Source organism: Anser brachyrhynchus, assembly GCF_964034855.1.
Source record: "Anser brachyrhynchus genome assembly, chromosome: 7".
Classification (NCBI taxonomy): Eukaryota; Metazoa; Chordata; class Aves; order Anseriformes; family Anatidae; genus Anser; species Anser brachyrhynchus.
In genome coordinates this window covers 21,337,587-21,365,572 of record NC_137701.1, presented here as the reverse complement: position 1 = coordinate 21,365,572, position 27,986 = coordinate 21,337,587, and the positions used below count along the sequence as shown (strand labels likewise).

At 39.4% G+C, this 27,986-nt stretch overlaps 1 protein-coding gene and 1 long non-coding RNA gene across 5 annotated transcripts; one reads left to right on the top strand and one right to left on the bottom strand.

Moving 5' to 3' along the window:
- On the top strand, positions 1 to 27,920 carry PPIG (peptidylprolyl isomerase G). 4 transcript variants are annotated; one of them, XM_080600965.1, is made up of 13 exons: positions 1 to 482; positions 8,999 to 9,078; positions 9,185 to 9,259; positions 11,644 to 11,751; positions 12,242 to 12,286; positions 14,204 to 14,291; positions 15,392 to 15,421; positions 15,512 to 15,651; positions 22,507 to 22,711; positions 23,694 to 23,861; positions 25,388 to 25,472; positions 26,216 to 26,352; positions 26,647 to 27,920. In XM_080600965.1, exons 2-13 carry the CDS (start codon positions 9,018 to 9,020, stop codon positions 27,761 to 27,763), a joined length of 2,259 nt encoding a protein of 752 aa, XP_080457091.1. In that variant the 5' UTR covers positions 1 to 482; positions 8,999 to 9,017; the 3' UTR covers positions 27,764 to 27,920. The 4 variants fall into 4 exon arrangements, with proteins under 4 accessions (XP_080457091.1, XP_080457092.1, XP_080457093.1 ...); XM_080600966.1 differs by lacking the exon at positions 1 to 482 and adding an exon at positions 762 to 1,291; XM_080600967.1 differs by lacking the exon at positions 1 to 482 and adding an exon at positions 828 to 1,158.
- On the bottom strand, positions 1,554 to 6,437 carry LOC308198527. Its single transcript, XR_013953984.1, has 2 exons — positions 6,303 to 6,437; positions 1,554 to 6,111 (listed from the first exon to the last, which is right to left on the bottom strand). It is a non-coding gene; the product is annotated as an uncharacterized lncRNA (long non-coding RNA).
- Positions 27,921 to 27,986: the final 66 nt, after the last annotated feature.

Sequence of the window (27,986 nt, the reverse complement as noted above, 5' to 3'; positions counted from 1 at the left end):
CTCCGGACGCCAAGACACGGCTAGGGAAGGGGGGACGGCCAGAAGCAGTCCGGGGCGCTTCAGGCGGCCGAGTCCCGTTGTGCCTGCAGGGGGAGACCCGGCCTCCCGCGACACGGGCACCTTCGCGGCCCCGCTCGTGTCGGCGGGCAGCAGGGGCGGCGGGAGCGGGCGGCGGGGCGGAGCGGCGCTGACGAGCTCGAGGGGGCGGGCGCCCCCCTTCCCCCAACCGCTTCGGCTCCTTGCGAGCGGCCCTCGCCGCCTCCCCGCGCCGAGCCGAGTCGTGCCCGGGGTCCCCACACAGCCCTCGCCCCAACCGGCCCGGGGCGCCGCTGCTCCCGCCGCACCGCCCCCGGGGTCGCCCCCTCCCGCCCTTCTTCTCTCCCCTCCCTCCGTTCCCTCGCACTGACGCAGTCCGTGCCGCACCAGCTCTAACATGGCGGCCAGGCGCTGAGCAGCGCGGGGCGACGCGGGCCGCGAGCGGGGTGAGTGCCGGCGCCAAGGCCGCCATGTGGCTGGGGCGAGGGCCGCGGCCCCAGGCCTCGGCGTTGGGCGGCGGGGGCTCGGGGGACGGAGGTCGCAGCGCCGAGGGGCCTCGTCACGGGGAGGGGGGGAGCCTCGGCCCCTCCCCGGCCCACCGGGGGGACCGTGCGGTGCCGGGCGCGGGGCGGCCGCGGCGGCTGGCGTGTGAGGGGCCCCGGCGCTTCCCTGGAGGGGGCCCGGGGGAGCGCGGCCGCAGGGGGGAGGCTGCGAGCGGGCCCGGGGGCGGACCGGGGAGGGGGGGGATCGGCGGGCAGGGCCCGGCGGTGGGGCCGCGAGGCCGGGCCCAGCTTCTCCGCAGGCCGACGTGCGGCCGGGCACGGCGCGGGGCCGCCTCCCCGCTGCGAGCGCCCTGCCCGGCCGCCGGGCTGCTGCGGGGCCTGCTCGGGAGTTTGAATGAACGCCGTGCCTCCTCCCCCTGCAGCCCCAGCGAGCGGCGGTCTGCGTGCCACATGTTCTCCTCCCCTCTGCAGGCCTCTCCTCGGCGAGCCGAGCCCCGAGCAGCTACCATGGCCGGCTGGAGGGTCCCCTGCCTCTCCGTTAGGGATTTCTGAAGGCGCTTCACGGGTTTTTATCAGTAACGAATTTCAGGCTCGTTTTGTGTAGGGCCACGACCAAGCTGTACGTGTTGCATATGTCTGGTTATTCTTTGAGTCGTTAGCAGGCTTTGGAGGAGGGAGGCTTAGGAGAAAAGAGAGATGCTTTATCAAAACTCGCTGGAATTCCTGTTACATTGCCTTACAATCTATTCACAGTAGGTGTCTTGCATAATGGTGATTTAAAAAAGTCATTTTTGTTGGTAGTTACTTAGTGCTTGATGATTTAAGTGCATCGTATTTTACTATTTTACTAACTGTCTGGTACCTGTCTTAAGAGGAACGCGAGGCTAACGCATACTGAGTCAATTTGGTAAGAAGAATCTGATCTTCTGAGACAGAATATTCAGTTTTTCATGCTTTTGTTCTGTATTACCTACAGAAGAAGTTGCTTTTGGGTAGGAGTTTTTTTTTTCTTTATGTCTTTTGCCCCATTTTGTTTCACCATTCCTACTCATTAATGCATTGGGATCCTGTATGACAAGTTTTTAGATGCTACCATGGTAAAATCGTGATTAAAATATGACAGCTAGACATGATTTATGAAGCATTAGTTTATCTCAGTTTGAAGAGCGTGTAATCTTGATTTACCAGTTTTTTATTACTTTTAAAGATTTGAAAAAAACAGCTTTACCATATGAAGTAAATCTGAAGGGGGACATATAAAGAGTAGCAAACTTGATAATACTTTGAGAGTGTCCTTTGACACTATATTTTTTACTAAGGCTTTCCATTTTTCCAGTCTTCTTCTGTGAAACAAAAGTTGTTTTGAAGTTAGCTAGTCAGTCATCAAGAGGTTACAAAAATAGTATTTTTTTTCCACTTAGGATTTCAGAAAATCTGTGGACTATGAGGTTATTTGGAGTGAAGAATACATAGTGCAGTGGAGGATATTGTAGTGCAGCATGGTGTCTCCAATACAAGTTCACTCCTCTGTGCCACGTCCATTTCCATTCAATAACCCTCTTCCATTTGGAAGCAATCAGTGAGTGCCAGGGAGCAAATCTGGCCATCATTTAATGGAGTGAGGATTTGGTCAGAGGCTGGGAAGGGAAGTAGAGCTAAAGTGGTTGAGAAAGGAGGAAAAAAAGAGATCACAGGACAAGATTGGTTGTGGTTGGCAAATATGGGTGGGCATTAAAAACTGTGTCCTGCTGTTATACAGTCTTGCCTAATTCTGATCTTCAGTAACTGAAGAGGAGATTCCACTTCTGAATTTTGTTTTAGTGGTTCGAACAAGTAAATGACTTGGAAATTACACTATGTCCTTTAAACACTTTTATGTTCTGCAAAAGGTTGCTTTTACTTAGTATTTTCCTTGTTTTAAAATACTGCTTTATTAGTTAATGGCTGCTGTTGGACTTAATGCTGCTTCAGTTTCCAGTTGTGAGTAGTAGAATTGAAACAGACGTTCTTTGCTGCTTCTGGGAGAGCAGTGAGCTCCAACAAAGGCACTTGTGCGCAGACCTGAGAAAACACGTGTTTTTTCACAACTCCAACAGCAAAAAAAACAACCAGACACCTTTTTGCATAAATCAGGTGATAAAAAATCATGACTTACTCAGTAACAAAGTTTTTTTTCTTGCTATTTACAAGAGTGAGTAGATATTGTAACATCTTCTTCACTTTAGGTTTCTCTATACTAGGAAAATAAAACAAAGGCCATTACCTAGTGAGAACTTGTTTACCTGTTTAAATAGTTTTAAGAGAATGGTACCACCTTCTCAGGTGAATGTTAGTTCTCCCAGCTGAGATGCTATAACTAAGCAGGCATTCCTTGTATGCTTCAGTACAAGACAACTAAGCTAATGTTAATTACAAAAATTCATACTAAAAGGGACGTAAATCTAACTACAGTACAATAGCGTGGGAGTATGTACCGCATATTTAGTCAGGACCTATCTGATGCTGTTGCTTTCTTACATCTCTCTTAAGAGGTTAAAAGGCTCTTTCCTCATGTCCTTGGAAGACAATGGCTGGTCTTGTCAGGTACCTCTTGATTTTGGGGGGGGGAGGAAATATTATATAAATAGTCCAAAAAAGACTTAAAAAGTTATTGGAGAAAGAGGAATTCCAGAGGTCTGTGTAGAATGCTATTTTTTTTCTTTTGAAGCATTTTTGAGTTCGCATGATTGCTAAGACAGCATCTGAAACCTAAAATGTGTTGAAGTGTTCTACTTTTTTCCAAAATCTGCTGACAAGGAAAAACAAATCTTGTGCTGCTGGTTAGTAAAATGAAAGTGAATTAATTTTCTTATTGTCATTGGTGCTGTTCAGAGTTTTTTGATTGTGAAACACAGAGGAAGAGTCACCGCCGTTTGGGAAAATGTTGAGGAAGTGATTGAGATTAAGGATTGAGCTGGTTGGATTTTTGTTCACGCTTTTGGTATCATCCTAACATACCTAGAAGCTCTGACACAGGAATGGCACTAATAAGATTTCATATCCCTCATTTAGCAATCATAAATTCATTTGCAATTTAATCCACAGTAAAACAAACATACAAACAACATTCATAGGCTCTGGCTGCACTGCCATTTTAAGCTGATGCCAGAGTCCTTTTCTTTGAAAGAGGCAGAGGGAAGGGTACTTTTCATGTGATGTGACCACCTACCTGTATGAGAGCTCACGACATTGATGTACAAGCCCTGCATTCTGGTAGCAGCCCACACTTACACTGGCTTCAATTGACTGCGGAACAACAGCCTTAGTGAACGTGGTGTATGCTTAGTGTTCACTCTGTGTGTTTGCTTTCTCTAGATTTCAAGTTTTGCTTTAAAATATTTCTGAAGATTTTGGATGGTTTTCTTTGTAATATAAACCAATACAGGTTTGTCTTCTTGCATTTGTAGGTGGCCTGAAACAAAATGTTAGGAATGCGAACTCATGCATTTTAGTGTTTACTTCATTTGGATGTCAGATGAAGACCACTGCAAAAGATAACTATACATTGATGCGAGGAAACAAAGACAAAGTTAAGGAGAGATTGAAAGTAGGGAGAGTAGTCTTGGACAGGTGGAATGAATTGAAGGAGGAGGACACAGTAATATTTTTCCTCCAAATCTGTTCTGCCCTGTGCAGGGTCTGACACAGCCAGTCCCATAAACTGTTCAGCATAGTTAAAAATGAAGGGTTTATTTTCCTCATAAAACCAGGAAGTACTCTTGTATTGCTGCTTGCCGTCAGCTTTTGTGAGATGCATGACACGCTGATAATTCACTTGATGCGCATCTGTGCGTGCACATGTCAGTCTAACCCATTTTGACTAACCCATTTCAGTCAAAAGGAGCTAGGTTATATTAAGCAGCATTATTGCTAGATCCTTGCTAGCACAAGTAATTTTGACTGAAAAAAAATCTGCAGGATGTGTTTTTTAGCATATCAACTAATATGGGTGACAGTCTCTGGCAGAGGAATGCTTGAGAACAGTGTGTGACAGTTCTCCTTTCCATTGGCAAAGCTCATTTTGAAAGGTAACAGCTGTCTGCAGCCTGACTGTGAGTTGGCCAACTTTATCCTACAAATATTTGAACAAAATAATTATGCTAATGCAGGTGTGAAGAGCGTGAACCCTGACAGATGCAGCTGGTGATGCACTGGCTATAGATACAGCTGTTCCAGCAAAACTAAATTTTTGGTGTATTTTTTTTATTTCTGGAAGTGGAATTACAATTCAGCTTACAGTGCATTTTGTGTTTATGGACAAACAGATGGGTTTACGTATACTGAAGTTGGTTGGTCTTGGTTTTGGTTTTTTTTGGACATTGCTTCTACTTACTCTTTTATTAAGAGGCTCCTCCAGGAGGAGGTGGTTGAAAATGCTGAATGGCTTGAACATTTCACAGTAGTACTTGGGTTGTTATTTTGTCCTTTCTTACAGAATTTTGGAAGGAAGAAGTGAGCTGACTTTTCAAGCTTGCCCTTCTGCATAGCTTATTTGCGTATATAGATATAGTGGGTGCCTTTTGGTTGAGTATATCATGTTCCCTTCAGATTCTATCAAGTCTCATGAGAGTATCTACATTTTAATTGAAAATAAACTTAAGGAGAAAAATACATAAGTCACATAAGCCCTGTTGTTACTAGATGTGTAGTAGCATTGAGCTTTACTTGTAATTTTCTCCATTTTTTTTATTATTCTCAAATCGCTTTTCTTTATTCTTTAACATGCATCCCCATGTACTTGCTTTTAATGCAGGCAAGTTTTAAGTAATCAGCGTGTGCAGGATTGTGTTTGGTATGAAATAATACATGGATAAAATAATAGTTTATGGATCATTTGTGAGTCAGTAGTTCCCCTGTAACACTTTAGGAGAAGGGCTGTCTGAAGTGCTGCCTGTACTTAAGTATGTTGGTGAGCAAACGCTCACTTGGCTTGTAGGTAGCTAGGGTAAATGTCACTGATATCTTAGCCTGGTTTATGAAGTGTGATAAAGTTTATCCAGTGTGTTTTTCTGTCATCTCTCTCCCGTGTGTACCTCTAGCTTCCTCCCTACCTTAGCCTTTCCAATAAGTTTTGATTGTTTTCCAAATGGTTTTAAAAATGAGAGAGCCTTGTGTAATTTAGAGAAGTCAATAGCTGCATACAAAAAAGCTGTCTATTAGTGTTCTCCCCAAGAGAAGCATTTGCAACATCTCCTCAGGAGGAGGTGTATTTACTTGGCCTAATGTTTGTACTGACCAGTTAACATAACTGCCATTTTTAACCAAGAGCAGCCAGTGTTTATTTTGGGGGAATGCTGTTGGAGCATTTGGGGAAAGTGCGGGGCCCGCTGGAGATCATGGGAGAAGCCGTGTTAGTAGGTGGAACCAGCCTGGTGACGATGTGGGCAATAGGGATCTGGAACATACCGAACTTCACTTGTCCTGCTGTTCATCAGAGGATGTAGAGAAACAGCAAACTGAGCAGAAGTTGGTGGGGATTCAGGTAGAATTCTCTGGTCTGTCCTTCCCTCTTCCATCCTTTCCTTTACAGAACCTAATTAAAAATTGACTGAGGTAAAATACATGTCAACGTACCATAAAGCATATATTTTACAGTTTAGCTTTAGTCATTACCAATGGTATCAACCAAAATTATATTGCATATTAAAGTAGCTTGCATTTATTTTGGCTAAAATACTGTATATAAATGTACATGCATGCTCCCTCATTTGTCAAGCAAATTACCTGTAAAGCAAGGCTGAATCCCTTCTTGCTCAAGCGCTGAAGACATAAATGCTTAAAGTTTGGGTACGGTTGTCAATCAGTTGTCGCACAGTTGGTCCTTAGATGTCTGAGATCAGTTAAAACTATCAGTTTTACCATCAATCAACAAATAGGATAGCATTTGTTCTGAGAGGCGTTCTAGAAGAATCCCCCTCAGCCCGTTCTGCTGTTGCCACTGTGCGAGTCGGTGGCTGGCCTGGCTGGTGCCTGTCCGAAGGGAAGGCAGTTTGTCTCCTCCCACCTCTCTTATCTCTGTTCCCTTCCCTGTGTTGTTGCCTCCCTCCTGCTTCCCAAGAGTTCATGCAGTGGTGTGATGGTCAGTGATCTGCTGACCCGACAGCCTCCAACTTCTCAGTGATGTGCGCTTTTTTTTTCTATTTCTCTGGCTGCTGCAGAACTTGCTGTTTCTCCTTTGTCAATACAATAGTTCAGAGAGAGGAGCAAGCAGGATGAGGCAGGGTTGCTGCTGCTTTGGTTGAATCTCTGGCTTCTGTGAACTAATGTATTTGTTACAAAGCCAAGCAGGTATGTGCATGGTTGCACAGTCTGGCCATGGTATCATTCACACGAATGATAAATTGTTGTGTTTCATTTAAATCTGTCCTGCATTGCTCTTGTGATTTTTCACTGTGTAATCTTGGTAAAATGTTAGGAGTGATGCTGAGCACAAGGAGAGGGAAAATGGGGCTAACATGGTTCCAGTAGTTTTTGATTTCTTGTAGCCTCTTGATGTACGTAAGCTTGGAGTGACAGATGGCAACAAATGAATTTTTGAGGCTGTTCCGTGGCACAGCTACAAAGCTCTAGAAGAGATGTGTGGAGTATGTCAGTTAGATTTGAGTAGTGTTTTCTGGCAATAAAAAAATAATTTCATGTAGCAGTAATTGTGGAACAGCTACATCGTTGTTGTTGTTGTTAATAATGTAGGATGGTTTGGGTGCTAGTTAGAGCAGCTCCTAACACTGCAGTGACAGGAATCCCAGAAATATGTCTAAGAAAATGTACATTTAATCCCCAACGTGACAACAGGTTAGTGATTTGTCAAGTTCTAATCATCAAACGTTGTCTTCGACTCTGACCGGCCTCTATTTGTGGCAAAAATTTCGTTTTTTTCTGAAAGTGCGCCTACTAGACTGCCGAAATTATTAGGAGGACCTCAATGAAAAGCCTTTAATGCTACATCACTTACTTCTTTACATTCACACTGTAGCGTACAAAACCAGGAGCAGCCTGTCACCTCCATGGTCAGGAGGTCTGGCACCTTGCCTCAGGTTGGTGCTTCCTGCTGAGGCGTTTGCCCTCTGGAGGATGGGTGGTAAGCAGGCTGCAGATGTTACTGGCCACAGCTGCATGTTCCCCAGCCACATCTTATGAACACCTGTGGTTTGATGTGGAAGAAAACTTAGTGTTTAAGTAGCAAAGGGTGTGAATATTTATTATACAGGGTCTTGTTGTTGGGCATGCATCTAGTGGTCTCAATGTGTCTGTCAGCTTTTCAGAGCTGTCTAGTTGTCTCACCTTGCATCCAGTCAGGCTTCTGAACGTGCCCAGTGGATTATTCCTTTGAGAGTTTATTTGTATGTGGAAGAGTTGGCTGTTGGTGTGGCTGCTCCAGTTTGCAGCCCTGCTTAGGATATGGTGTCATGGCCGCTGGGTCTGGCCCGCAGCAGTGCTGCTCGTGGCCAGCCCTGAGTGCAGCGCCCTGTGTGGCTCTGCCTTCATCCCCCTCACTGCTGCGGGTTGCTGGCTGCTGTGGGTGTCGGAGGGGCAGCAGGCTGTCTTGGGATTTCTTGTGAACCTGCCCGCAGTGAGAGCGGGTGGACACTGGTGTCAGTGAGGACGGGAGTGAAGAGAAAGTAGGAGACCATCAGCAAGACTGTTCATTTGACACGCTCACAGAACGACGGTAGTTGAGGAAGTTCGGCATCCTGTGCTGTCTGCTTTTCTGTACTCCGAAACATTACGAGCAGTATGTACTTTCTTGAGCAGCTGTAGTTCATGGTCCAGGTGTATTAATAGAAACTGAGTTGAAATGACCAGGTTGTGGACTGCAGCAGCTAATGAATTCTTGAGGAGAATGGGCCCGACCTGAGACTTGCACCCCTGGGCCGGAGGGGTGAGCAGCCGCCTCAGCTGCTGACACCGAACCTGACATACTGCAAAAATTAGTCTGGTTAAACATTTGAAAAGCAGTTGCAAAAAGTTGTTTGTGTGTGCTTTCTGGTCTCAAAGCTGGCTTTTTTTCTTTTCCTCTGATACTTATTTTACCTTGAAGATCCGAGAATCCTAGGAGTTAAAAATTTGATTACCTATGCCATCTGGAAAGCAAGAAGACTTAAAGCATTTTTATCCCCCATACAATACAGTATCTTTCCTTCTTGTATTTTCTCATCTGAAGTATGTTACTGAAATTTAAATACAATACTGTTGCAACAAATACAAAAGAAATCACTCATTTGGGTCCACAAAACATGAAAATAGCCCAAAATACGTAGCATTTTCTTAATCTTTTTAACTACTGGTTTGCTAGCTGTTTCTAATGTTTTCTTTATTTATCTTCTCTGCAGTTTTTATTGTCTTCATAAGATCTTTGACATTGACTTATGCAGTTTCACTATGAGAAAAGATAAACTCAATTTTATTTTTATTATTTACAGTATTTAAATTTTTGAAGCCATGGGAGTGAAGGTCCAGAGACCTCGTTGCTTTTTTGACATAGCCATCAACAATGTACCTGGTAAGAAAATGAAAATAATCAATTCAATAAGATATTGTTCTTAAATATTTTATAGGAATATCATAAATGCCAGTCAACTTCATAACAAATATGGCTTTTTTTCTAGCTGGAAGAGTGGTCTTTGAACTGTTTTCAGATGTGTGTCCAAAGACGTGTGAGAATTTTCGCTGCCTTTGCACAGGTTTGTAGATTTTAAAATTTACTTACAGCTTCTGATGTAATAACCATGTTAGGTTGTTTGACATCTATGTTACTTTTTCCTGACATTTTCTTACATTTAAACTAAGTGTGAGAACTGGGTTCTTGGTGTCCTTAGAGATTTAGCAAATTGCTCATACACATCTGATGCAGAATCCAAGTGGTTGTAGTTTTTTGGTTTAGGATGTTGCAGAGGGCATATACTATTCAACTTCAAATGATGATTTAATAAGCTGACCTTCTTTTACTAGCATGGTGGTTACAGCTCATGTTGTATATCATCTTGAAAGGCAGCCAATAAGTCAAGCATGCAGGCTTGCTTTTCAGTCTTATGATACCTGGAGATATTTGAAAGGTGTTGCTGGTATTTATTAGTATTTTTGCTTTTGCTGTAACTCTTTTGTTGATGGAGAGTGGTGATTTCCACTCCTAGTGAAATTTAGGTTATTTATGAACAAAGTACTTAGAAGATTCTCTCCCAGAAGCATTTCCAACTAGAGTTATTTCCCAGTGCAATACCTGTTTTTGTTGAAAATGCTGACAGCAAAGCCTACACATTATCACCAAAATGATTCTGTGAATACATAAATCTGTGTTCTGTGTCTTCAACATTTACTGCTTCCTTTCCTTTCAGCTCTGTTGTCTTTCAGGTCAAGCTTGGTAGCTGTTAATGCCGAATCAGTCAAGAGTACTAATACGATCTGAATCAGGTGTGGGTGCATAATTGCATTCACATTATGTTAGCTAGAACACTTAGTGCAGCATTCATGCTGACTGCAGTGAGTGTAGGCATTATCTGATTTTTTAAGTGTACTGGCTCAGAATCAGATTATCAAAATTTGCTAACAAATTTGAATCCTAGAATGATTCTTTTTAATGAATGTGAGCATGATTTCTCGTGACCATGGCATTCTTGATGTGCTATCAAAAGTTAGATTTACCACGGAAGGGTGTTACTTCCCACTACTGCTTTAACTTTTTGATTTGAAGTCTTTGAACAGCATTTCAGGTCAGAAGCAAGTACTAATAAGAATACACTGCTTATGTTCAAAATCTTATTCAGAGAGAGGCTGAGCAACTTTTCTGCTTTACCATATTTAAGAATTGACCATATTTATTATATTTAAGAAAGTATATTGACAAAGCATTTATGATATTGATCATAAGCAACCTAATTCAAAATTGTGGGGTTTGACATTTGTCTTTTTTTTCTAGTGGTTTTGAAGAGGGTACACTGTCTTTTTAAAACAGTAGTCAGCACTTCTGCTTTTCACTGGCAATACCTTTGTTAGGCATATGCTAAGCCAATGGAATATATAGCTGCACGTGTCCAAGTTCCTCTTGGAAGTGTTTTTTCTACTTAGATCTATATGGAAGCACCAGTCTGTTACAGGTAAATTCAGAGGCAACTGCCCTTGACAAAAACTGCCAGTTTCATGGCTCAGAAGGAGCTTGTCTAACAGTTTGCCAACATGGAAAGGAAGAATTCTTTTCCTTCCAGTATAGTCCTACTCCATGCTGTTACCTTGAGGTTGGTTCTGCCATTCACGGGACCATGCCATGAGCCGTTCATCTTGCTAATTCAGCAGAGACGTAGGTAGGGGTGAAAGTGGGTGGTGTTTTAGCTGAGGCAGAGTGCCTGGTTATGAGTCTGAAGAGCACCAGAGCTGATGCAAAGGAGGAGGATGGCACAAGACTCTTTCAAAACTATTTCTCATTCCCCTCTACTCTTTTTCCTCGTGATGTTGTGTTTTTATTTTTTATTGTTGTTGTTTATTTTTTATTTTTGATTATCAACTTTTATGCTGCTTCTAGTCCTGCAGTGTTGTAATTGAAGATCTGAGTTTCTCACCTGCTTTTGGGCAAATGTGGTTAAGTTAAATCTAAACTGACTGTTTCATTTCAGTCAGTCCACATAGAAGAGGCCTAGAATGAATGATTCAATAAAAGCAGTTTGAGTTATGTGAATAGGTCTAATGTCCTCTCAGCAGTAATAGTAATATATTGCCCCCCTTAGATGTTGAAGACTCTCCAGGTAAGTGGCATTCTCCATTATCTGTCTGAGCTCTTAATTTACCTCTCTGTGAATTAATTGTAGCTGTGCTGACAAAAAAAAAAAGGGTGATTATGTTGTTCTATACTAGTGTCAGTAAGGAGTTCTTTTTGATATGACTGTAGAGATAGAAGGTAGTTTCTGTGCTTTCTTAAATGTGAGCTTCTTACTGGTGTTACAAGTATGTGCTTGCCTCACAAGCTAATTTTTCAGAGTTTGGTAGATGATTTTGATTAAATGCTTATGTAACGCTTTGAACCTGTAGAATCTCCACAGTAAAAAGAGTCACTTTGTTTCTTCTTCCTCTTCTTTAGGTGAAAAGGGTACAGGAAAATCCACCCAAAAGCCATTGCATTACAAAAGTTGTCTGTTTCACAGGGTAGTGAAAGATTTTATGATCCAAGGAGGTGACTTCAGTGAAGGTATGAAGTGAATCTTTGAAGAAAAATGCAATGCTTATGCAATGGAATGTTGCAGGAGTCCTGTGTAAGATCATTCACTCTAATTATGCGATTTAATTTTGCTTATGCTGAAAAAGGGTAAAAAGCTTTACATGGAAACTTGTGTAATAAACTTACATAAATTTATACACGCTTTCTGCTCTGTAACCTCACTACTAGAGTACTAAGTACTTATGGAAAGTTGTGAATGTGAGGGTAAAATATATCTGCTGCTGGGAAATAAAGAAAAAAGGGACCGTGTAGCAGAACACATGGGAAAACTTCCTTGTTTGCCAAGTTTGCTTCTGCTTAATGGGACTGTGAAGATGTCTTGATCTTCTTTGCATATCTTGAAGAATAATGTTAGTGACTTGGATGCAGTTAAATCAGTATTTTGTGTTACAAAGCATTGCTCACATAATGAGACTTTTTAATCACTACTTTTAAGTTCTAACTCGTTTCTTCTTTCAAGGAAATGGCAGAGGAGGAGAATCCATTTATGGTGGCTTTTTCGAAGGTAAGAGTTTTATCAGGCTGCTCTATTTTGGTGTTACTGTAAACAATTACCTGTACATCCTGTAGTTTTTAGTTGGTAAACCTGAACTCCATTGTTTTGTTCTTTTTTTAAGGTGTTGTCTGGTCCTAAAGGCCTTTGACTTTACAGTTTAGGTAATATTTACTTTTAAGATAAGCTATTTAATTACTGAAAAATTAAAACCAAACACTTTCATATTTGTCAGCTTTACAGTTTTATAACTGTTTCTAAGCATGGCATTCTAATTCTGAACCTACCTTTTGGCTTCAGCAGCAAGCTGAAAGTTGGGGAATACCTTTTCTAGTCAAAATGAGAAAGTCATAATGGAGTAGGGTTTTCTTGCTAATATTTATTTATAAGGAAGTATAAAGCTCTGCTTTCCTGAACCCAAGAGGAGTTGAGTATAAAGAGACCATCAGCTTTCTCACTGTGCTGGTTCTACTTTGGTCAGTGTTGCATAAGAAGTACTTATCTCTCCAGTGTGCTTCTCAGCCTGTGTTTGTCCAGAATGTACTGGGGCATCTCTGTGTTTCTTGGAGCAGTTTCACATTACACCTAAACCCATGTGATGGCTAGCTGCCCTTGGCAAGGGTGGTTATACTTCTTCCCCTTCCCTGACATTTTTAACATTGGTTCTTGTCTGAGCTTGCAGCAACCTATCAAAAGAATTTTTCACTATTTTACTGGGGTCAGTTTGCAACTGCCAAAGGGGAGGTCATACATTGCACTGGCTGTTACTCAGATCACACCGTAAACTGATTCAGTTTGCTAAAATGCCTAAAGACTGTTAAGGAAAAAAGTTTTAGTAAATGTATCCAAGTCAGTAGTTTGGCAAGCGTCATTACCAGCAAAAATGAGTAGCTGAGGGAATGTATGGTTGGGTGAGGTGGGAGAAGCAGCAAAACCTCTGCCTACGTTCTGGCAGTTGCAAGGTGTTTTTTCAGCTCAGAGACAGCATGAAACGATCCACAGGAATTTTTCCTTGTGTGGCACCCCTAACCAACTAACTTACTGTAGGATTAGGTAGGATTCTCAGTCCTGTGCAGCACAGAAACTGGACAGGTGACCACAGAGAGTAAGCTGGGCTGTCCTTAGCACTGCCATACACAGTGTAATGTGAAACCATAGCTTCACAGATTGTGTACTTTTTAAATTTGTTAATGCTTGCTCCTGCTATTTATATCTGAAGAATATTAATCAAACTTCCTTTGAACAGTTTGGCTCCCCCTACAGCCTTGATGCTGTTTTGTGGAAGGAGGAAGATAGGATGGTCTCTTATAGGTGTCTTAAATGAAGAATGGTGATTACTTTTCACAATTTCATTGAGATTTAACCTCAACTGTCAAAATTATTTACTTACCAGAAGTGAGATTCACTCAAGTTAAATTTATTTTCTTAGTGGCAGTTTTGGTAAGTTCATTTGTGTAGGTGACAGACACAGAGAAGTGTTTTGGAAATGTCATCAAAATGGGTATCCATGTATATCAAAAAGGAACGAAACAAAAAAATCTTGGAGGTGACAGAGTTTATTAATAGTTAGTGCACAGCTGAAAACTTTTTTTTTTGCTTTAAAGAGGTAGTGATTGGCATGTGCAGAATAAAAAAGAGCGACAGCTGAAAATAATGAGGTCTCTGTTAATCCTGGTAGGAAAAAAATCTCTTGAATAAGATCCCTTTTTTTTTTCCCTCAGGCTATAAGCCATTAATTTATTCTTAAATTGCATTATTTAGAATGAAAGGAATAATGTATTTGAAAAAATACCTATTTTTAATCTAATTCTAATGCAACTTTTTATAGAAGTGTCTAGTAGATTTACTTAATATGGGTGAGTTTACTTAGAGCATTTATCTAAGCATATGTGGTGTATTTAAAGTAATTGAAAACACTTTTTTTTTTAGATGAAAGCTTTGCTGTAAAACACAACAAAGAATTTCTCCTTTCCATGGCCAACCGAGGGAAAGATACAAATGGTTCACAGTTCTTTATGTAAGTATTGTATTGTTCTGAAATATGCATGTGGTTTGCTGTTTGTAAGCTGTAAAGATAATCCTTTTAAATACTGTAGACTAGCTCCTGTGCAAACTCAATGTTTTTTCACAGAGTTCATGGAAATAGCCGTTTTCCTAATGAGCTGTTTAGGGAAACTGTTGTTATCACTTTTGTATTTAGTGCTTATTGTCTCTGCAAAAGAGTTTTTGGTAGTTCTCAGTATCTGTATTCTAACTCAGGCAGTAATGTAAACCTGTTTGCTCCCTGTAGAGCTTTATCACTTTCTTACAGTATGTGTTGTCTGGAAGGAAGCAAAACAGCTCTAGAGGTTCTCTGGCTCAAAGCAGTACAGAAATTTTCTGTCAAAAGATAACTTCCCAATGCAGTTTCACTTACAGCTATGTCTAAAGCTTTAAATGTTAGAAGGTAACTGCAGTAGACCTTTCTTTAATTTATTTGTAGAAAACATTCTTGAAATCATGAGTCTTAATTAACATGGTAAGTTGTACTTGTCACCATTAGACCTTTATTTTGGGATTTCTGGAAAATCACTACTGTATTTATCTCAGCTTTTGATTTCTGCCATGGTTGACATCTGTACACAATAGTAATCCTACTGTAGGGGAAGGCTGCTGCAAACTGCCTAATTGTCTAAAGGTATAAAGAGAAAGTTCTGATGTCAAATATTCTGTATATTCAGATATTTTTTTCTTCCTTCGATTGCTCTTTATTTTCTAATAAGGTTATTTGCAGTTCTGCTTCTTTGACCAGTTTTCTTAATTTTTTTAATCTGTTCCTAGTTCCTATAACTTCAATACATAAAATTCTTACATTCTCTGAGAGGATGCTGTCTAAAAATTTCTGTACTTTTTCTAGGTCAGTAAAATGTGGTAAAAGATTTAATAGGTAACTTGTGTAAAACAGGAAATGTAACTGTACACAAACTTACAATAATTATATATTGATTGTAGTCAGTTTTATTAATTCACTTAAAATAACTTTTATCTTCATATGTATGCATGCTTCAAATGTTGACTGCCTTCCACTAACATTGACTTCTGCTTTTCTTTTGAAATAAAATCATCTGGAAACAACAGAACAACTAAACCTACACCTCACTTAGATGGGTAAGTATCTCATATTTTCTAATGTTTATTGTTTGGGAACTACTTTAAAAATAAGTATTAAGAATTCTTATTTTTGCTTAAATTCTTCAGACATCATGTTGTTTTTGGACAAGTCATCTCAGGTCAGGAAGTTGTGAGAGAAATAGAAAACCAGAAAACAGATGCATCTAGTAAACCATATGCAGAAGTGCGCATACTGAGCTGTGGAGAGCTAATTCCAAAATCCAAAGGTAAAGTTTAACTGTACATCTACATATATGTGAACCATGAGGTAATTTTGCTAATTTGCTCAAGCTGGCAAGCACTTGTTCTAAAGAAAGTGCTATGTTAAGTACATTGATGGCAGTCTGACTTTATTCAATAACTGCTGCTTTTTTGAACTTACTTAAAGTTTCAGGTAAATCTTAGGGACAAGCATTTAGAGTAGTCTGAAATTTCCCTTTTGGAGAAATCCTTTTTTAAGTTGCTATAAAGTACATTCATAAACAGGAATGTGACAGAATTTGCCTTGGCTTCTGGGAAGGGTGCCCTTGCTCTGCCATTCCAGAGCTGTGTGTGGTCTTGGAGATTGGATCCTGCTTCTCTTAGCAGAGTAAGGGTCAATCAAAGATGCTGCTGTCCTACAGAAAATCTCAGTGGAGGAGACCCATGATGCATGTTTGGTAGGAACTCTGATAGAGATTGTTATGCTTTTTCATTCTTAGTGCCTTCTGGTGACAAGTACTGTGAAGGGTTGAACCAAGGAGTTTGAGGCACAAGTCAATGATAACTGTTTCTTCGGCCTAAGGAAAATGCAGGCATTCAAACTTGAGCTTTTTTGTTTGTTTGTTTGTTTGTTTTCCTTGTTGCAGTTATCTGTTTACCTGTTATGGTGCCTAGGAGAATGACCTTGAAGTCTGAAGTAATCTTTTCAGTCCCTCAAAATTCCAAGTAAAGTTATCTTATGGCTCATGACTTCTCAAAAGCTGTACAGCTTCTTAGATTAACTCACAAGTCATCCTGCATGTTAGGACATAATTTCATCTCTGGACAAAATACACTAGTGCTGTTAGCATTAGAAAATGAAGGGGTTGGTACATCAGAATATATAATACATGTATAGTACGGATGAAGCTAGTGGGGGAGATGCCTACCCTGTGTGTTTTCGTTCATTTGCCATGCTCTATTTTAAGCCACTTGAGAAGACTTGAAATAGAATGACGAAATGAAAGCTTTAGTTTGAATTGCATAGTTGGAGGACTTAAAGCTGTTAGGTCGGGTCTTAATGTACTCATCAAAGGAGTGAGGGAAAAAATAAATTTTTTTTTCTTTAACTTTTCCTCAAAGAGAAGAGACTTCTGGGGATATCTGAATGTCTGGTCTTACTTGTTTGTCTGTGTAGTTCTACCTCTTTGCCTCAGTACTGCTAGGATCCTGGAAATGGTGCTTACTGTAGCTGGTCTGGTGTGCCAGGGAAAGAGGTTGCTGCCAGGGCGTTGGGGAAGGCCACTCAACTGGCCGTAAGGCACAGTACTAAATACTAGGAGTGTCTGGAAAACAATAAGGGTTACCCACCAGGGGTGGGCAGGCAGAGAGCAGAACTGAGTGCAGGGAGGAATATTGGCCCTAGTGGGCACTAATGCAGAGCCAACCTGATGAAGGTGCTGCCTTGTAGACTGCGGTGGAGATCCTGGTGAGCAGAGAATCCTGCTTTTGAAAGAGAAGGGTTTTCTGTAGGATCTGCAGAGGGAAATTCACTGCTACGATGAGAGGCGATGGCATGGCTGGGATTGTTTGTTACATGTATAACACAGAACCACTGACCTGTGTTGGCCTGAGGTAGTGGAGATGCAAGGAAGACTTTGTCATCACATCAGCAGAAGGAAATTGGCCAAGCTGCTGTCCAAAGCTGAGAAGTGGAGAAGGAGAGGCCCTTCGACCTGCCAGTATAAGGAGGAGTCCAGGGAATCCAGATGGAAGGAGCAATTTCGGGGAGCTGAGCAGCATCATGGAAAATGATCAACAGAGGACCATCTAACAGTGAAACTATTTGTAGCACTTTAAAACAGTAGAAGGCAAAAGGGAACTGATAATGTGAAATGTGAGGCAGTTAACAGAGTAGACTGCTTCTGGGAATTTGTTGTTTAAGACAAAGGGATAAGGAGGTTGCCAGGGACGGCAGTAGAATGTTGGTGAATTTTTGTGGGAGAGTATATAATGATAGCAAGGGAGGCTTAAACTAAAATCTTTATTGTATAGGCTTGTCTGGTAGGCAGCACAAATTGGGCAAGTCTTTATGGATTTAAATGGAGCTAATAATTCTTGGGCTTGACTGGGAAGCCAAGATGGTACTACCAGAAGGAATCACAGTAGACGTTAAGTGTGTAGTTTGAATGTTTCCCTGTTGGGTTAAACTTGAATGGGGATTGGATTTTAGAGTATTGGCATGAGTATCCAGACAAAGTGCTTTATGAAGGAAGCAAATCTGTTTGTAGAGAAGAACTTGATTTGTATAGGGATGAAAAGATGATCACCTGACTAAGTTAACTTACTGGATCATATGTAAATTGAATGATTCAAAGATCAAAGTTGAAGTACAATATTGCAGAGGCCTAGAACAGAATCTTTGCCTTGGGGTTAGAGAGGATGATAACGTAGAAAAGTGGGATGTTTGTCTTTTTCTTGTTTTTTCTCCTTTTTTTCCTTTAAAATGGAAAAGTGAGTTAATAAAAACGAATGAGAGAAGATAAATTTTAAAGCAAGAATCCCTGGCCAAGTGGTGTTATTTTTAGAAAATCTTAAAGCGTGTAGGAAATTTCTGGAAGCTGTTCTAAAACAAAAATCCACCACAGCTACAGAAACCCACTAATATTATGCCAGTGTTTAGAAAGGACATTACGAACTAGCTAAGCTACTATCATTCTCAAGAAAACTTATGGAACAAGTAACACTCTTGATTTTCTTTAAGATAAGTGGGAGTTTGATACAAAACTTCATCAATTGGTATCAAACAAACCTGGTTTTGTTTTTTTTTGGTCAATACCTTTGATTAACCAAAGGCATATCTTAGACTGTTTTCAAGAATGTAAGATGCTGATTTTAAAATGACATTTCTGATTCAAAACCAACCAAACAAAAAGGAACCTCTGGCAAATAACTGAAGCAAGATGTGAATGAATAAATAAATAAATAAGACCTGATATTCTGAACAGCAAGGTGATTAAACACTGGAAAAAATAATCAAGGGAAATACCTGTCTTAATGTCTCGAAGTAGAGATGTCCTCTTTTTGGACAGTATGCTGTAGTCCAGCACAAGTTATTGGACTTCATATAAGGTAACTGGATTGATGTCATTGCTGTGACTTGCAAGATGAGATCCTCTGTTCTGACTTACATGCCTGAACCTGACTGTTTCTGGCCAGGTCATTTCTTCATTTCAAGTCCACGAGTGTGATGCCATGGCTCTAACAAGAGTTGTTATGTTTCATAGCAAGCTGAGATGTGGAGAGTGCTTGCTCAGCTGTGCTGTGCAGTACAATCATGTAATTCACAAAATCTGGCAAATACTGTATGTCACAGTGAATGGAGTAGGAAGCAAGGCATCTATTTCAGATGTGACGATAAGCTGAAATCTAATCCTGAAGTTAATAAGCTGGAACAGTTGGACTGTAAATAGAAGTCCATTTCCTTCTCACTGACCTTCATGCTACAGGAGTGGTTTTGTTTATTTTCATCTTTAATTGGCCAGAACCACATTGGTTCAGTATTCAAAATAGTATTTGCTGCTGGACAGAGCTAGTGAGTTGTCACTAGAAAGTATATCCAAAGGCTTTTGCCCAATATTCTGTCTTTGCTAAGTGAACAGTTTTTTTCTGTTGTTGCCCTCCACCCCCAACATGATTTCCCAAATACATAAATCTGGTACTGAAGCTGCTTTCTATATTTCTATCAGTGGAGAATCACATCATTTGTTCTCATAATTGCACACTAACTCACTTCCACTTGTAGTTACTATTGACTCAGTTTAAGGTAATATACCTAAACTTGTTGCAATGATGCAAATAAAAATGTGACAGGTGGCCTTTGGCATGCATGAAATGGATGCCGGAAGGCAAAAATACATGAAATAACTGCATTTATCGACTTCTTATTCAGACTTCTTGGAAATTGAGCTTGGAGCCATCTTATTTTTGTCTGAAGACGTACAGGAAGCGATACAGTGCAGTATGGTGATATTAAATTTTTTTTTTTAATGGGCCAAAACCAAAAGTGTAGAGTAGATGATAAGCACATAAGTGTTTTGGGACATAAAAACTAGTTAATTTCTTTAGTACTTCTTGTGTTTGGGAGCTTATTTTTGTTTGTCACCTGTATGACAGCAGGCTCCTTTGATTGAAATACGTTTGGAAACAGTTCAGTTTTCTTCATGGAGATTTACTTGTTACACTCTGACCAAGTATATACGTTTAGACAACCTAAGGCTGATATAAAATGTTAATAGCAGGCTTTTTATTAAATATAGTGCTTTAATAAGGATGTTGAGCAGAAGTTTGAGAAAATAGACCGGGTATCTTTGTCTGGACCAACATGGTAATTTAACAGTGTAGTAAGGGACCCATCTGTTGGATGAAACTTTGCCAGAAGCTCTTTTTAGATGGTTTTTACATCTGATGGTAACTTCAGCTAAATTCAGTTGATAGGCTGTTCTAAATGGTTAGACAGCATACTAGTTTATACTGCATGCAGAAGTGACCAGAAGAGTAGTTTAACTTATGAAGTACAGGGGTTGTATTTCCATTGGCTCTCAGGCTTTTGTTAGTCTGCCTCAAATGAGTATTGTGAATAAAAACACCATGAATAAAGTTGCTCCAGAAATCATACAGCTATGACATGCATGCCATGCTTACCTGAAAAGTTAATGCAATTTAGTGCAATAAGAAAAAAGAGAATCTCTTAAAAAAAAAAAAAGTATGACCAAAAAAAAGGGAGGCCAAGATGCCATACTTAGTTGTTCCTGCAGAGATTTTTCTGCACTGTGTATCTGGTCCACTGTGAATTAACCCTTGGCTAATTTGCTGTTACTCAGATCTTTCATCTCAGCCAAGTCTTTTGGAAGCAAGTTTTCTGCACCACTGTGAAGAGGAAATCTTTTGCCCCAGTATATATCACTGATATATAGAAACTTGACCAGCATTCTGAATGAGATACCTGACAGAATAGGGTATTGGGTTGCAACAGGAGAGGTGTTGACTTATGTAGGTGATCTAATACTACTACCTGTTATTTTGCTGAAAATTAAAAAAAAAAAAAAAAAACCCTAATGGCAGAAATGCATTACAACTCTTTTTTAAAAAATAGTTTCTTTAATTACTTGTTTTCATTATTTTTACAAAAAATTACTGTAATAGCTAATACTACTTATGTCATCTTGTTGGGCACAAGTGGAAACCGACAAAAGAAATGCTCGGCTAGACTAAACAGTTGAATTTCTCTATCTGTAACAGAAAAAAAATCTTGCCCTGTTGAGGGAGACACCTCTATGTTTTCTGTTACGTGGAATCTGAATAGTTTTCAGATGCAGACAGGCTGCATAGTCATAATGCTGTCTTTGGTGCCTGGTTGTTTGCCTTTTTACTTCCCTGCTTTGTGCAGAAAGTGATTTGGGGATGCGGGGTTGCCTTTAACTGCTTCTACGTTGGTGTAGATCAGATTAAAAAAAATTCTGTAAACTTTGAATTCTTTGGTTACGGTGAGTTACTATAACCTCTGTAAAATAGGCTAAAGCTTTCAGTTAAGATTTGCATGCAATGTTAAAATTCCTTTGTCTCTGACCTGCAGCCTATTCTAAGGCCTTAAAAGTTGTTCTAATATATGCATTGTTTTGTTTGGCAAGGAAACAGGCTGTTCAGACATCAATATTTATTTTGGTATAGTTTTCTTCTGTTTAATGTTGAAGGTTCTATTTCTTCCGTCTGCAGCTGTACTGTTAGTGTAGTTTAATAAGATGTCTTTGAAGTTTGCGATGGATACGTAAAATAAGACTTGATGCTAATTAGAAAACTCAGCTATGGTAGTCCATAAACAGCCAGCACATCCTCCTGGAATTCTGGCTAGAACTTCTGATTTTGTGGATTAAAAGCTTGATGGGAATTTCCTAACACATTGGAGAATGTTCATGCCATTTAATTAGTTTACCTTAAGTGTGTTGACTCAAAAGCCCCGACTTCATTTAGTGAAGTTCTTAAAGTACTTTTTTATGGTTATATATTTTTTCAAATTAGTAGGACTGACATCATAATACTTGCATCACTTTTAATTGTTAAGTAAGTCTCAGATCAGTTAGAGGGCATAAAATGTGTGTGTTCTTGTATTACTTCCTGCTGGACTGCTGTTAAGATTGCTAGTAAATTGCTGATTTGGAGCTCCAGTTGACAAACCTGGTGACTTACGTAATTAAGGAATAGCCTGCTCTTTAGCTGGGTTCCTTTTCAAACCAGATGGCTTAGTAAGCAACTTGTATCTTTCTGTGGAAAAATATATTGAGCTGGGGGATTAGGGTTGTTCTCTGAGCATCATTTCAGTTAGTAGTAAGGTTGGTTATCCGAGTCTTCCCTCTGTTGGGCTGACTTTAATGGGTAATCAGTTTAGTGTATGCTAAACTATTATGTATTTTCTGTTTCAAAACTTCCCTCATCTGTGGTTTGAGTAGCTTTTATATCGAGTCAGATTACACCTGAGGTCAAAGAAAATATTTTATAAACATTTAAAAAATTATAAATAATTCTTCATACATAGGAGACGTTATATAAAATATCTGAAAACATACACAGCTATACAAATTCTTGACAGAACAAATTTAGTACTTTAGATCTTCTTTGTAGGCATAAAATGTTTGGAACTTTTTACATATTTCTAGACACGTGCTGTGTTTTACTTGGGAGAAAGTCTTTCTTTTTCCAAAAACTTTGTTTGCAAGTATTGTGATGAAGTACTCTCAGACACAATTACAAGCAGCATGGGGAGTTACTAGATAAGCTGATTTTTCTGAGATTTATTTATAACTGTTTGATATCTAAATGTATGTCTTTGTTTTTCTGACTTAAAGCCAAGAAAGAAGAAAAGAAAAGACACAAGTCGTCTTCCTCATCCAGTGACTCGGAAAGTTCGAGTGATTCAGAATCATCTTCGGATTCATCATCAGATTCTGAGAGTGCTTCAGAAGAGAAATCTAAAAAACGAAAAAAGAAACACAAGAAAAATTCTAAGAAACACAAGAAGGAAAAGAAGAAGAGAAAGAAAAGCAAGAAAAGGTCAGTATCGAGATGTTTGTGTATGCTGTGTGGTATAATTTTCTCCTGTAGCTACATAAAATTGTGTTCTGTAGCTAGTAAAGTAGACAAGCTTAGGGATTTTTTTCCTGATTTGATAGTAAAGGACAGTGTCCATGTGCAAACATGCTGCAGCTTGTAAAGGAATGAAAGAATGGACCAAGACTTTCACATACTGGATTTGAAAAGTTGCAGGAACGCTTTGTTTGAAATAGGTGGTGATAGCTTGTTTACCTAAATTCACTTCTGTACAACTCAATGTACAATTATATCCAGTGGGACTTAGGAGAATATAGTATACAAGAATAAAAGCAAAACTAAACAAAATACTACAGATGAACATACTTAATACCGCTAGTTCTGTATAATATACTGAAAGTCTTGCTGTTTCACTGGAAGATGATAAAACTCAAAAAGTCTCTTGCTTCTGAAAGTGGTATTTCTAATCTAATAGTTTGTCTTTCAACGTGAGATAAAGCTGTGTCAGTGCAAGTCACGTTTTTCCAAGCTGGCAGTAAAATATAAGAAATACTCATTTAGTGCTGTCAGGCATTATTTCTGTGGGAGTAAGCCACTTTCACACAATTCTATTGTTTCTACCAATTACTTGGAGCTATAGTAGTTCTTAGTCAGTTATGTGCCAGTGTAAAATCTGAATATGACTTTGATATATACATCAAGAAAGCTGTATCTAACTATTGAATAAATGTATGTTCAGTGTTGCATCGTTGAAATAAGGAAAGAAAAATATTGATTAAAAATCTACTGTAGTTGCATGTTTTGGAGTAAAGATATGGGGGAGATGTTTCTGAAATGGATGTTGGTTCCGCAAGTTTTTTTATTTTATCATTGTGTACTGAATTAAGAGAATTTCTGAATTATTTAAATAGATTGAAAGGGTTTTTTTCTCATCCAGATAACTCATCTCAAGTGTAAATATTTATTTTTATACAAAAAAAAAAAGCTCATCCAGTGAAAGTGAAGATGAAAACCCTGAAGCACAGCCGTTATCTACTGTCCGTCCTGAAGAAATTCCTCCTGTACCTGAAAACCGGTTCCTGATGAGGAAAAGTCCTCCTAAAGCAGATGAGAAAGAAAAAGAGAGGAAAAGCAGAGAGAAGGAAAGAGAAAGGTAATATACCTGCTTGACAAGACGCTGACAGTCATATGGTCATATTGCTGTTTTAAGACTACTGAGTTCTATCCCTGTTAAATAGTTGGATGTTTCTGAGCACAGGTGGATGAATATATATATATTTTTTTTTTTTGCAGTTGACAAGTATTTTTGTTCCTAGAACAAAAGCTTAATGTTTGGAAATAGTTCTAGTGAGTGAAAAATGTAGAATGAATGATTCAAGAAAAAGTAAGTGAAATGGAGCGTAGTTCCATTTAGGATTCATTACATACAACTGTCCAATATGGATTTATAACCTGTTTTGTGTTTTTGTTTTTGTTTTGTTTTTTTTTTGTTTGTTTGTTTGTTTTTGTTTTTAAAAAAAAAATACATGAAGTCATGAAATATTTTCTGGTCATCAAGTCTGAAGCATTCATAAGGAATGTTAGGGGGGGACAGGGAAGGGAACTACTTGATCAGTACCAGCTGGGGTTTTGTTTCGCGCTTGTTTAAGAGATTTAACCTAAAGGTAGTTAAGACAAGATTGCCTACTCCCTTTATAATAAAGACATTATTGAAGAAACCTTAAAAGGAAAAAGAAAGGTAAGAAGGAAATACAACAACTAATTTTTAGGTACAGTTTTCATTGGAAATTGAGAGGGATGGCTGCTTTTGGGAGCTACGTATTGATTATGAATATTTTGTCCATTAGTTACTAACCCAAAGTGGAAGTTTCACATGGAAAGCTAGTGCTGTGTAACAATTACTAAATGTGCCCTTATGAAATTTTATGGGTTCTGTGAACATCGCTTAAGCCCATTTTATAAAACCTAAACTCGAGAGGGCACAAGTGTTGCAATTATTCCATGTAGGATTTTGTGATTGTCCGTTGTTGTTTCTGTCTGTACCAGAGAGGTTGAAATGCAGTTAAATGATTATTAAACTTTACTGCCTGGGTTTCTTCTCTTACAGTACCAGGTTTAAACGGACCTTGCAAGTGAACCTCAGCTGTTCTCATGAAATGAACTGATAATGAAGGGTGGCTTTGTATTGTCACTGCCAGAACACAACAGTGCCTCTCAGAGCTGAGTGAGGATATTCACTTTTCACATCTGTGAATGAAACCTCGCATAGGCAATCAATGCATTGCAGCTTTTCTCCCATACATGTACAGATCTTCTGTACATAAAAAAAAAAAGGTTAAAGAAGCTAGCCACTCCTGAAAAAGTGAAGTATCAGTTTAAGTTTATGGTGTGTAATTATTTTGTCCTGGCATGTGTGGTTATCAGGCTCCAAAATACAAAATAGTTCACAAAAATTTGAAGGAAAAGATGGACCTCTTCTGATATCAACAGATTTTTTTTTGTTCTATTAATGCCATGTACAAAAGCAAAAGGCATGTGGTGTGGTTGTTACTGGGCCAATAATAAAGAATACCATTAAATGTCTGTTTTCTTTTGATTGTATTTCATTTCTGAAGAAGATATGAAGTTGTTCTTATCTTCTTTCATTCAGTGTTACAAACAATATCACTTTATTTTTAGTAATCTATCGAATTCCCAGTCAACATACCAGAGAAGATTGTTGGTGACCAGATCTGGAAGGAAAATAAAAGGAAGAGGACCAAGGGTAAATGTTTGCAATCCCTTCCCCAAAAGAAACAGCGTGGCAGCATGCTCTTACTGAGCCTTTTCATTAGGATGGTCAATCTGGGAGGTGGGAGGGTGCACGTGTAATTTATGGTGCATCATAATTGATCTGGGGGCTAAAGCTAGAAGTAAGACAAGGAAAATTAGTTAACTGTTTGCATACTGAGTTTATTGGAAAGGAGGAGGACGCAAAACAACAAATGCTTTCATTGTGTTACTGTAGTAGTTTGTGAATCAGTGAATCATCTAGCTCAAAAAGTGTTCTAGTGAACACCAGAGCCTGTACAATGTCACTAGCAGGAATGTGGGGGAAAGCTGCCCTTATTTGCAAAGGTGAGCCTAAGGAGAAAAAAAAAGTGTAAAGTGTTGTTTTGGTGTTGCTTGTCAAAGCTAAGAATAATTTTCGTTGTCAAAAAAGTAACTTGTATTTGTACTAATTAAAAACGGACAGAAGACTTCTACTTCAGGATGTTGTACCCCAAAATTGCTGAGAAGTTACTTTAAAATAGTTATCTGATCAGACACTTTGTATTCCTGCTATAGCTGAATATCAAATACGTTTTTTGGTAAATTAGTAACTCGGAAGCGTGAACCTGATATATACATCTAAGTGTAATGTTAGGTGCTGTGGAGAATCACCCACTGGGGATAAAATACTGCTTTGAATTTCACATGCTGTTGATAGCTAACTTATACCCATTTTTTTCTTCTTTTCCTGTCAAGCGTTACCGGACGCCTTCCAGATCCAGGTCAAGAGATCGATTTCGACGCAGTGAAACTCCTCCACATTGGAGGCAAGAAATGCAAAGAGCTCAAAGAATGAGAGTGTCTAGCGGAGAAAGATGGATAAAAGGGGACAAGTAAGATTATTTCTTTTTGGAGTATGTGCATTTAAATTTTAGTATATATCAGAGTAATAGGCACTGTCTTAGATTTTTAGCTATAGTTACTTCAAAGAAAAAAGGACACTGACTTGGTTATTTCATTATTTAACTGTCAGAATTGAATCATGCTTATTTGTGGTTACCATAAATATATGGTTTTTAATACAGATGGCCTGGTGTGACTTTTTCAGTCTCACTTCTGACTTTATTTTTCAGAGTGGAGGGGATTCACAATATTTTTAAAATGTGTTTTCTCTCTCTCTCTCCAAGGAGTGAAATAAATGAAATCAAGAAAGATAATCAAAAAAGCCCAGGAAGAGGAAGAGAGAGAAAAATATCAGACCACAGACAAGCTTCTGAAAGTCCAAGCAGAAGAGGGGAAAAAGAGAAGAAAAAAGATCACAAATCCAGCAGTAAAGACAGGGAGACAAGGAGGAATTCAGAAAAAGATGACAAGCATAACAAGAGCAAGACCAGGAAAAGAGGTAAATCTAGAAGCCATAGTAAAAGCAGAGAGAAATCAAGAAGTAAAGAAAGAGACTCCAAACACAGTAGACATGATGAAAAGAGAGTAAGATCAAGAAGCAAAGAGAGGGACCATGAGAAAGGTAGAGAAAAAGAAAAGCGCTATGATTCTAGAGGGAGAGAGAAAGAAAGAAGTAGGAGTAAAGAGAGAAGTAGAAGGGCAGGTTCAAGAAGTAACGACCATGACCACAGGAAGAGTAAAGACAGGGAGAAACATAAGTCAAGAAGCAGAGAGCGTGAGCATGGTAGAGGAAAACATAGTTCCAGCAGTAGAACAAGGGAACGAAGCAAAAGCAGAGATAGGGGTAGGAGAGCAAGATCAAGAAGCAGAGACAGAGATCGCAGTAGAAGTAAAGAATATTCAAGGAATAGGGACAGAGAAACAAGAAGAAGAAGATCAAGAAGCAGAGAAAGGAGAGGTACGCCAGATAGATACAGAGGAAGAGAAAATAGGAGGAGGAGAGACTCAAGAAGCTCAGAGAGAGAGGAAAGTCAAAGCAGAAACAGAGAGAGGTATTCAAACAGAGAAAGTAGAAGCTCATATAAGAGGAATGATTCTGAAAGCCAAAGGAAGAGGCGTTCAAAAAGCCGTGACAGTAGCAGTCCTGAATCCAGTAAAGATAAGAAGTCTAGTAGAGATCAAGACAGAAGTCCAGACTCAAAAAAGAGAGCAAGTAGCAAAGAGAGAGAATCAAAAAAATCATACTCACGCAGGAGTAATGAAAAGGAAAAGACCAGATCTTCAACAGAGAAAGAAATTAACCAAAAATCAGAGAGTCAGGAAAGAGATCATGCCCCTAGTAAGGATAAAAAGTCCGATCATGAAACAAGTCCTGGAACAGATGACGACAGGCACGGATGAGTTTGTGGACTTAATGTTTCCATTGTCTCAAAGTTTTAGAGACATTTTGGGGAACGCCTTTTTATAAGATGTGGACTCCAGTTTGGTCTTTTGATAATCTAAAACCTGGATCATTTGTACTGCTAAAGTTTTAATAAACTTGAAATGAAAAAACAAATTCTATGTGTAATACGGTGTGCTGTGTTTTAAATATTTCACTGTTTTATGTATCCTTCTTGTGTGT